Source organism: Diplotaxodon limnothrissa, linkage group LG20, assembly GCF_057381915.1.
Source record: "Diplotaxodon limnothrissa isolate DT_005_m linkage group LG20, D_limnothrissa_male_GT1.1, whole genome shotgun sequence".
Taxonomy (NCBI): Eukaryota; Metazoa; Chordata; class Actinopteri; order Cichliformes; family Cichlidae; genus Diplotaxodon; species Diplotaxodon limnothrissa.
In genome coordinates, this window is record NC_140615.1 from 30,762,040 (window position 1) to 30,772,837 (window position 10,798).

A 10,798-nucleotide genomic window follows, 5' to 3' on the forward strand; every position below is an offset into this window, starting at 1 on the left:
AGGAAGATGGCTGTAGCTCAAGAATAACCAAGGGCTGAGACAGGAGCTTGAGAAGATGCGGAGGGTGAAGGCAACAGTAGTCCCTGTGGTAATCAGATTACTTGGGGCAGTGACCGCCAAACTGGGTGAGTGGTTCAAGCAGATTCAGGGAACGACATCCGAGATCTCTGTCCAGAAGAATGCAGTCCTATGAACAGCAAAATTATTGCACAAGACCCTCAAACTCCCAGGCCTCTAATACAGGACCCATGATCGAAGGATAAAGAGCGCCTTCAGGGGTGAGTTTGGATTATTCTTTTTTTTTTTTTTTTGTAATATTTGCAGTGCCACGTAAAATCAAAACTTTCTACAGGCCTATTTTCTGAAAGAAATGCAAAACTGAAGTAAGAAAATGTGACCCACAAAAATATTTACAAAATGGTTACATTGTGACTTGAGACACTGACACCATAACAGGTTGCATGCAATTTAATGTAAAAGCTGGATTTAACAACTACCATAAAATACAGTCAACATACACCTACCTATTTCCTAGATACGAACTTTTAACCTTAACATGAAATTCCACTGGATAAAAATATAAAATGTATGCCTCTTCTATATCATTCACAGTGGCCTGTCAAACTTGCATGTTCTGATATGTCCCAAAAGATGCCATTATGGCCAACACAATACGGGGCTTTTATTTCTTTCTTTCCTAGGATCAAAAATCATAATAAAAACACACGGAATTTTTATAAGGTTACATAAAACCAAATGCTAAATTCAGGTCACCATTTAACTAACTGATGAGAAGCTAGACAAGATTCAGTTACATTTTTAACACAAGTAAAATTTCATTACAACATTTGACAAAAAAAAAAAATGCATATCTGTAATGCATTAAGAGAAAATATTAAGCTGGAAAGTGAACAACTGCATTAAAAACATAGTTTGCTGATTACACAGTACACATTTGCTTCTCTTGAGTACTGGCCTGTTCATGTCGTAGGAGATTTTAGGGTAGGCATACAGAAAAACAAAGGAAAATGTAAAATAGCAGAATTACAGATTGATGTTCCAGGTAACAGTACGCACTGAAATGATATTCAGCCTCCGATCTACTTCATCCTCGATATACTGCTATTACACATTTTCTAACTGAGCTTGCATTGGCCTGACATCAATGTCAATTAGTCATTTATCCTGATGAATTGCATCCAAAAAGATGATTCTGCATATCAACATTTGATGGTGAACACTAACATTAACATTACATGTCACTGCAAGAAATAGGGCCTACTTTGCAAAGTAGTAAAGTATAGTTTGGCGTGATGAAAGGGCATGTATATGTCAGACATTGATACATTCTTAGTCCTGTCTTACACTTGGATTTATTAAACATAACAAGTGGTTATAATTTTAGGGGCGGGGGGCCACATGTGGTTTTCACAGGCACCCATCCATTATTAGTTTCATGTTACACTGTGAAAGCCTCCTACTAGAAGCATATAATTGTGCAACTTAAATTGTGGAGGATCAACATGCTTTACATCTTGCTATTATATTATTTTGGCTTCTACAGTGCTATTTTTTTACGCTTTATTTTCTGTTTGAAAGTTACCATACCTGTGACAACTGCTTTTTAAGGGATGGGATGAAATGAGATGTGATGTTATTTCAACACCTCCTGTAGCACTATTAGAGGAGACAAGTTTAACTACATGCTCATGTTGTATCCATAGAAGAGATTGCTCTTTATACCAATTCTAAAGCTAAAGCTAGATGAGAGATTTGTAACCAATCACAGACAATCACTGACTCTCTGTCACCCACATCACTTTGGTCTGGCATCTTGCTTCCTGCACCTACTGACGTGACTGCACATACTGGTGTGAATTTCCCTGCTGTTTTACAGATTTGTGTTTAGTGTCATTATAAAATTTATTCAACATCAGTCTTGCTTCATAATTAACACAGCAAGTAGGTACAGGGTGACAAAGGAACTGACACACTTTCAAATCCATACATATTAAGAACACCACAAAAGTCCATTTCTCACTGGAAATAATTGAACACATTAGAATTATTCTCTTACATTGTTTCCATAAACTGGCAGTGACTTTACAATTGAATTTGAATTCACAGCTGTTGGCAGACAGAATGTGTTAAAGAATGCCAGGCACAGTAAAGGTGACAGGGAAAGAGAAGCTTGATCCTTGCAAAAGTGTTCACAGAACATTCTCTCGTTGGGTATGCCAAACAATTCTACCTGGAAAAACCTGGGAAAAAAACCACAAAACAAGTCTAAAAATAAGTACATCTCCCACTGGGAGTAACTTGTGAGAATTAAGTGTTTCCTGCATTCAAAATAACTTCACCTTAAAACAGGATTGAACAGTATCTTTAGGTTAAAAGTTTTAAATGAGCTGAGCTAACATACCACAAACAAGAAATTGGTTAAATTCAATGCACTTGTTTGATTCCATCCTTGAAGAAAATGAACAATAATACCAACTTGTTTGCATCACCCCTTTGTTTTTGCCAACACAGTTCCATTTCTCTGTACATGCTATGGAAAGGGATGCCAAGTAGATAACATATGAACTTAGTTCTCAAATATTTAATGGGGTTGGCTGGAAGTTCTTCAGTTCCTTTCAGGCACCTTAAAGAACAATCACATCTCACTCTACTCCCTACCACCTGGAGAATGTTTCTAAGATACAGAGTCTTTGTTACCCACTGCTGAGCTCCCTCCACTTGTGACCAAATTACGGAGCAGTTTGCGTCGACCAGCTTGGTAGTCCTCCTCATCAACATTGACTAACAGTTTTATAGCCTCGTGGCCTACAGCCTGTTTTAGGGAATCTGTGATAAAGACCCCTTTGAGGGCCTCTAACAATGATCCATTGATGTAGTCCCTCCAAAAGGCATCCAAGTAGGTGAGCTCAGAAAATTTGATGTCACAGATGATGGAGCCCAAGTCTCGCGATTTTAGGATAGTGTTGGCCTGGTTGAAGCGCTCAAATTGCCGCTCCACTGCCTCTTGCTTGTTGGAGAAGACGTTGCCCTGAAGTGCAGATTCATGCTGGCAGTACTCAGCACGAACTCGTAGACGAATATCTGAAAGGATTGAACAAAAACACAAAAAACAAGAGACTGTCAAAGTATTCTGGGCAACTTCTTTGTCATTAATTGTCTTGTAAATGTTGTACAAGATAATGATTATTTCAATCATTACAGTGTTAAAACAAACAAACAACAGAAGATATGCTTCAAACTCACACATCGCTTCTATACTATACCCTTCCTGATATTCCAAATAAAGCAACACTCCTAAAAGCAGCAGTCATATCAACTACAAATTACCACATGCTTTTTTCTGTTCAGTGCAATTTGCAGTAAATTGAGAGCTACAGAGCTCATAAACCACATGTGTAGTTTATTTAGGGGCGATCGTGGCTCAAGAGTTGGGAGTTCGCCTTGTAATCGGAAGGTTGCCGGTTCGAGCCCGGCTCGGACAGTCTCGGTCGTTGTGTCCTTGGGCAAGACACTTCACCCGTTGCCTACAGGTGGTGGTCAGAGGGCCCGGTGGCGCCAGTGTCCAGCAGCCTCGCCTCTGTCAGTGCGCCCCAGGGTGGCTGCGGCTACAATGTAGCTGCCATCACCAGTGTGTGAATGGGTGGATGACTGGATATGTAAAGTGCTTTGGGGTCCTTAGGGACTAGTAAAGCACTATATAAATACAGGCCATTTACCATTTAAATATATCCCACCCAAAATGTTAAGTTCTGAAAGGCAATAATAAGCAACAAGGCTAGATTAAAAAACAAAAGGTAGTTCGAGACCATGACTTTCATTGCAAAACTAATTGCACTGCTTTAGTTAATACAAAAGACTGCTTTGTTTCTACTCTTTTATCTCTTTGAACTAACTGCGTGTGGACATTAAAGGTGAATCTTTGGATTGATTTAAAGTCAAACTAACAGAAGTTTCTCTGTTAAAATTTGCCTTTGCCCTCTTGCGGTGTACCTCAAGGGTCCTCTATTTTGTGTACCTCTATTTTGGGCCCATTAGGTTTGCTTTGAGGAAACATAATCTGTCTTTTCATCGTTTTGCTGATGAGATCCAGATTTATAATCATATGATATTCACTGCGGTTCTTGTTAAACTGCCTTAAAAACCTAATGAATTGGTTAAAGCAATACTTTTCGTCATTTTCATTAATGAAAGCAAAACAGAAATTGTTATATTTGGTGTGCTAACCAGCTGATAGACTGTGCTGCCTCTTTTGGCTACTTGGGCTCACACATCCATGAATCTGATAAAAACTTGAGTGGGACTATTGACAGCTCTTTCAACTTTGGAGAATGAATATATATATACATATATATATATATATATATACATATATATATATACATATATTTGTAAAAAAACCCAAAACAAAACGATGCAGGGCTGTGATTGGATATGTTTGGTGTATGTGTGCACACACACACACATAAGATAGTAGAATAGAAACACTGATATTTCACTTTGTGGGACTAATAAAGGTATAACAAATCAAATCAGATAACGCAGTATATGCAGTTTCTTCTTACCGCATGTTTGCTTCTCTCTGCAGTCAGCCGAAGAGTGAATTCTCTTCCGTTTGCGGTTTGGTACAGGAGGAGTTGGCTTTGTTTGTGTAGGACCCACGTGTGGTGCTGATGGGGAACAACAAATGACTGGCTGGGGACCTAGAAAACAACATTATTTTTATTATGTTTTTTAGTCATCTGAATCGTACTACAAAATGTGAATAGGAAGACATAAGCGTGCACTCAGATGTCAGAACCCACCTGTTCTTCTGTACGGTACAGTGTCTTTGTTCTGTACTCTTCCTCTTGGTAATATATATCGTACTGATGTCTCTTCCAGGTATTTATCAACAGGGTCTGGGCACACTGAAAAGAAATGATTTCTGATATTATTTTATTTCAAAAGCTAATGTGTGTGTGAATGACTGGTTGTGTAAAGCGCTTTGGGGTCCTAGTAGTAGTAAAGCGCTATACAAATACAGGCCATTTACCATTTAATCCTCTTCAAACTACAGGAATCAGTCACACATAATGCAAAGATGACATGCAGCAATCAACATTTATGTAAAGAACGGATTAAATTAGCTTTATATGTATCATTTTAATGTTTGCATTAAGACAATACACAAATAAGGTGACGGTTCTAGAATGATGTCTTTACTCCAAGCAACATGGTTATAAACAAAGGCTTTGAATGAAAATGGAACAGAATTAAATTTAAAAAAAAAAAATCATGTTAAAAAAATGTAAAAAGTAAAAAGGCTTGAAATTCATGTTAGTGAGCCGGTGACACTGGATGATATTTCTGACTGCTGGATTGTTTTGTTTTTTAAAGCTAGAGCTTAAATTACAGCATTGGGTATTACTGTTTAACATTACTGCATTTACTGTATATTGTCTCCTTAACTTCTTCTCCCCATGGTGTCTATTGTGCTGGCAGAGGAAAGCAAAGAGAAAGATGATATTTGCAACAGAAAAAAAGAAAAAAAATAATCAGAAACTAGCATTATTAGTTAGTTCACATCCCATTTTATCTTAGGATGATATGGTATACCTCATAGTACCATATCACCCCAACAGGACGCGTCCTCAGACTGCTGGTTTACTTGTGTCACCGGGGTATTTAAAAGTAGAATGGGAGGCGGTGCCTTCAGCTTTCAGGGCCCTCTTCTGTGGTTTGGATTTGTGAAACAGACACCCTCTTCTACTTTTAAGGTTAGACTTAAAAATTTCCTTTTGATAAACTATATAGAGCTAGGGCTGTGCAATATTACCAAAAGTAATTTCTTATCCCGATAATGATGTATTATAACAAAATTCTGTGCATTTTCTGTAAATTCAGTGAACAGCTTATTTAATCACCACATCAAAAATACCATTTATTTTTTACACTTATATTAAACAATCAAAATGAAGTAAAGACTGGGCCTTAAGTAGCATTATCCCACAGTAAAACCCACTAGATGACACACACAGTCACACAAGCGCTTCCCTGAGGCCTCTGGCTGTCATTACTGCTCCTGTGTGGTCGTCAGGCAAACATCCTGTCTCCAAACATCGACTGCAGTGTCAGTCTTGGATTAAGTGCACCGTTAAGCTAACACGGGGTGAGTTGCAGATGGCTGCCCCTACCGGAGCCTGGTTCTGCTAGCGGTTACTTCCTGTTTAGGGGGAGTTTTTCCTTATCACCATCACAAAGTGCTTGCTCATGGGAGGTCATCTAATTGTTGTGGTTTTTCTGTTTAATTGTATGGTCTTTACCTTACAATACAAACACTGTGAGGCAACTATTGTTGTGACTTGGTGCTATATAACTTACTGAAGTGAACTGGTCTGCAACAATGCTTAAGTTATATGTCAAAGTAACATCCAGAAGACCTAAAGTTTCCCAGCAGAACATTACCCAAACATCACACTGCCTCTGCCAGCTTGCCTTCTTACCATAGTGCATCCTGGTGCCAGGTGGTCCCCAGTTTAGTGATGGAGATGCACATGTGATGTAAAAAAAATTGCAATTCATCAGACTAGGCACAGCTTTCCATTCCTCCATGGTCCAATGTTGACGCTTACTTGGCCACTGTTGGTACTTTTAGCAGTGGACGAGACCAGCATGGGCACCCTGACTGGCCTGCAGCTATGCAGCCCCATATGCAACAAGTTGTGATGTACTGTGTATTCTGACACATTTCTATCAAAACCAGCGTCCACTTTTTTTTTTGTTTAGCTACAGTACCTTGTCTGTTGGATCTGACCACATGGGCAAGCCTTCATTTTCCACATGCATCAGTGAGCCTTGGCTGCCCATGACCCGGTCAATAGTTTACAACTGTTTCTTCCTTGGATCACTTTTGATAGATACTACCTACTGCAGACTGGGGCACTGAGATGCCCCAATCCAGTTGTCTACCTATGACAATTTGGCCCTCGTCAACCTAACTAAAATCCATTTTTCCAGTTTTTCCTGCTTCACACCACTCTAATGTAAATTCCTGCATGAATGTGCAACTTATTTTTGTAGTCATTTATAGGACAACATGGAGTTGGTTAGATTAACTCACCGGCCTGCCGTTTCCTGAGTGTGACATAAGGCAAAAGGTCATGGCGGGTGATAATCCTTAGAAGCTGCAGCACGTGTCTGAAGTTTGTCTCATCACAGCGACCCTGGCGCTCTAACGCCAGCAGAAAATCTCTTCCACTCCTGATGCCACCTCGCTCATACTCGTCAATCACATCAACAAACAGGAATGACAGTACCCTTACATCCCGATGTGTTAGCTGGGCTCCAACTATGTCAAACATACGGTGGAGTGAGTACAGCCCATGGGAGTTATCCACTGCTTCCTCGGGCCATGGTTCAAAGCCCCCATCTCTTCTGGTCAAGCTAGAGTTGGTGGAGGAAACAGAAACATTCCTGTTGACCAACTCCCCAGTAGTGGCTAAAGCACCAGGGCAGCCTGGCCTGCCTGTCAGAGGCCTATGTTCAAGAAGCCCAGCATTTGCACTGCTCTGACTCGACTCCAGCTGATTCGGGTGAATGTGAGGTCGGATCTGCTGAGCATTGGAGTTCTGAGCAAGCTGGGGAGGTATAAGAGCATTAGGGAGTTGAGGTTGTTGTGATGTCATCTCAGGGGCCAATGGTGACGAGGGATGCGAGAATCCCTGCAACTCCTCCTTCCAATCAATTGATGAACTACAAATAAGGAAAGGAACAAAGACATAAATTTTCAAGCACTTCTGATAAAGCTTACCGTTAGTGAACATAAACATGAATAACCAAACGTTAACATGATACAAACAAACAAATAGGATCACTCACATCTTACTTTTGGGAAGGCATTTCATAATTACAGTCACGGGTGGAAATTAAAATTTATCAGCCACTCAAGCATTTAACCTGCCACTATCTTGCTTTTTTGTGTGTAAAAAAAAAAAAGAAGCCTGGTGCTTCGTGGACCACGCCGTTGCTTTTTTATAACCATTCCCTTGTTTCCGGGTTTCAAAAAATGGCGGTTTTAATTTTCACGAACGAGACCGAGTGACGCTACTGACCAGCAGCCGTCTCATACCGCTACCTGGGCTGCAGCAGATATCTTGCGCTTAAACTGTATAATATATAATCTACATTTATTTCCTCTCCTAATATTTTACACTACAGTTCATTCTTCATTTACAAAATATGTGCTTTGCTAACCCCTGTGATTGCATATTCTGTAAACATCAACTCTTTGTGGGTGCGGACAAGATAAGAAAGTTTAACTTTTATACTTTTACAAAAAGTTGAATTATTTAGATGCCAGATGTTGGGTTGTTTGTTCTTCCCTTTCTTTATTAGAGGTTTCATACATTTTTAATGTCACAGACGCCTTCATTTACATCTGATGTTCACTTTTCCTCACTTATACAATCAAGCAATCCACTAGGTGAGATAATGTGAGATGAGAATTTCTAAACCAAAGCAAGGAAAAGGGTTTCTGACAGAGTATATCATACCCTAAAAATACCTAAAATAAAAATACTTTAATGACAATTACATTCCATACTGCATTCTGGGAACATTCAGACTGAATGCAAGTAAAATATCAATATAAATGGCCGTTACATCACGGTCCCAATGCCTGCGAAAACAACAAGCATTATAAATCACTAGTCAAATAATAATAATAATAATAATAATAATAATAATAATAATAATGGATACTTTATTGATCCCCATGGGGAAATTACTTGTTTTTCTCTGCATTTGACCCATTCACTCAGTGAAGCAGTGGGCAGCCCACTAAGCAGGCGCCCGGGGAGCAGTGTGTAGGGACGGTACCTTGCTCAGGGGTACCTCAGGGTAGCCGTTAAGTGGATTCGAACCGCCGACCTTCCGATCATGGGGCGACCACTTTACCTACTGAGCTATCCCTGCCCTATACGAAATACGAAAATGTCTGCTTATGTTGTGGCGACTGTAATTCAAAGTCTTGTTAGCATTTATATAAATTCACGAGCCCAACTCACTTGAATAGTTTCTAAAATAAAATAAACAAGAACCACTTCCATCTGAGCAGCAAACCACAAAACAGGTTAACAGCTAGCCACGTACCAAACGGAAGTTAGCTAGAAAGCTAACTACATTTAAATAGATTTAAAGAAACTGCAGTTTGTTTGTTTTTCGTATGATTGCCACATCCCTGTTATTGTTCTCTAGCTTAATAACCACTAATATGTAAAGATTACGCAATACAATGCTACACCGATCTTTATGAATTACGTTATTTGTTGTGACTCCTCATCGATTTAGTCATGATTTCATGTAAGCTGTAACGTCACCTACCTACAGTAATAAGATCAGTAAAAAAAATTACAACGAAACAAAAGATATACATAATTATCAAAGATACATTTATGTTACCTTTAATGTGTCCTGATGAGTCCGAAGCTATCAAACTTCAGTAGGCAGCTAACGGTAAGTTAGCTTCTCGGGATGTAATAGCAACGCTTCTTTGAAGGTAGAAACCAAGTTTAGCTACGTTTAATGTTTTGGTCAACTGCACGATATTTGTTAAAGACATAGGTTCCCACCCTATTAACATGCGGCACTGCTGCTTTCAGGGTGAGTTTCAGATACGAGTTCGTTTAATGGTTTTGGTCTTCAGCCTGACACCGTGGGAAAATAAGGAAACAATTTTCAGTCTTCAGCTAAAATGAAAGAACTTCCAGTTCAATGATCAGTTCAGTTCCGGTGTTCGGGGTACTCAAATTAGCCACTCGCTTTGTGAAAACCCCTTGGTAGTACACAGACGCGCTTGTGTCTGTAGTTCAATATAATATTATCTATGAGTTTTTGTGCAACCTCATGACTGGATAGCTTATTAAAATGTAACATGGACGGTCTGTGTCAGTGGTTAACCTTATTCTTGTACGGATTCTCCTGTGATATTTGGTGATACTAGTTCATATCACCAAATCTGCTTCTGTCAAGATACGTGTATATATATATATATATATATATATATATATATATATATATATATATATATATATGTGTGTGTGTGTGTGTGTTTATACGTGTTTATTTTCTTCTGCAAATTAGCAAATCTAAATATAGTTTTACTTGAACATGTGAAAATATTTTTTTGAGATGTATACGTTTTTGTTGTTCAAATTTAGATGATGAGGATGTAAACCTGGGGGGTAGGGCTAAATAAGTATATACTTCTGCCTACTCCTTTTCAAACAACTGTATGGAATGATTTTATGAAACGTTGGTGAATGTATATGTTTGAAATAAAAAAGAACAGAACTGAACATAAATATATTTATTAGTTTGTGTTGTCAAACAAAACCTAACATTCAACCGCTGAAATAACAGCAGGCAGTATTTTGTTCTTTATTAGAGAACAAAATCTGTTCTCTAATAAAGTTGGGATTCTAAGTGACATTTACTGTTTGTCGTGTGAGGGTTACTAAGTAAGATCAGATTTTTTTTTACCTGAGATGTCAGGTAACGTTGCCCACATGTGACCAAAAGTAATTTTTTCATGTTCTTCGATACTGGAATATTTGTGTCGCTAGTTTAGTAAATTAGGATAAAACTAGAGATGGGAAGCTCCAAGAAGACATTTCGACATCCCGAAGTGCAGATGTTTCGAAACACTGCTCCAAAACGTGGTCCACAACACCGAGATCACGTGACCACGACAAACCCAGGTTTTGGTACCCCAGTTTCGACTGGTGGCGTACCATACCCA

The 10,798-nt window shown here is 38.9% G+C and overlaps 1 protein-coding gene across 1 annotated transcript; it reads right to left on the reverse strand.

The window, feature by feature from the left end:
• Positions 1-908: 908 nt before the first annotated feature.
• On the reverse strand, positions 909-9,733 carry dedd (death effector domain containing). Its single transcript, XM_085344559.1, has 5 exons — positions 9,460-9,733; positions 7,121-7,752; positions 4,824-4,928; positions 4,584-4,721; positions 909-3,102 (listed from the first exon to the last, which is right to left on the reverse strand). The coding sequence occupies exons 2-5, from the start codon at positions 7,683-7,685 to the stop codon at positions 2,696-2,698; spliced, it is 1,215 nt and encodes a 404-aa protein (XP_085200685.1). The 5' UTR covers positions 7,686-7,752; positions 9,460-9,733; the 3' UTR covers positions 909-2,695.
• Between the last annotated feature and the right edge of the window lie 1,065 nt (positions 9,734-10,798).

Coding starts and splice junctions, on each gene's coding strand:
- dedd (XM_085344559.1), bottom strand. CDS start 7,685: ATGACATCACAACAACCTCAACTCCCTAATGCTCTTATACCTCCCCAG. Junction 4,929..7,120: donor ACTCAGGAAACGGCAGGCCG/GTGAGTTAATCT, acceptor ATTTCTTTTCAG/TGTGCCCAGACCCTGTTGAT. Junction 3,103..4,583: donor CAGAGAGAAGCAAACATGCG/GTAAGAAGAAAC, acceptor CAATCCTTTCAG/ATATTCGTCTACGAGTTCGT.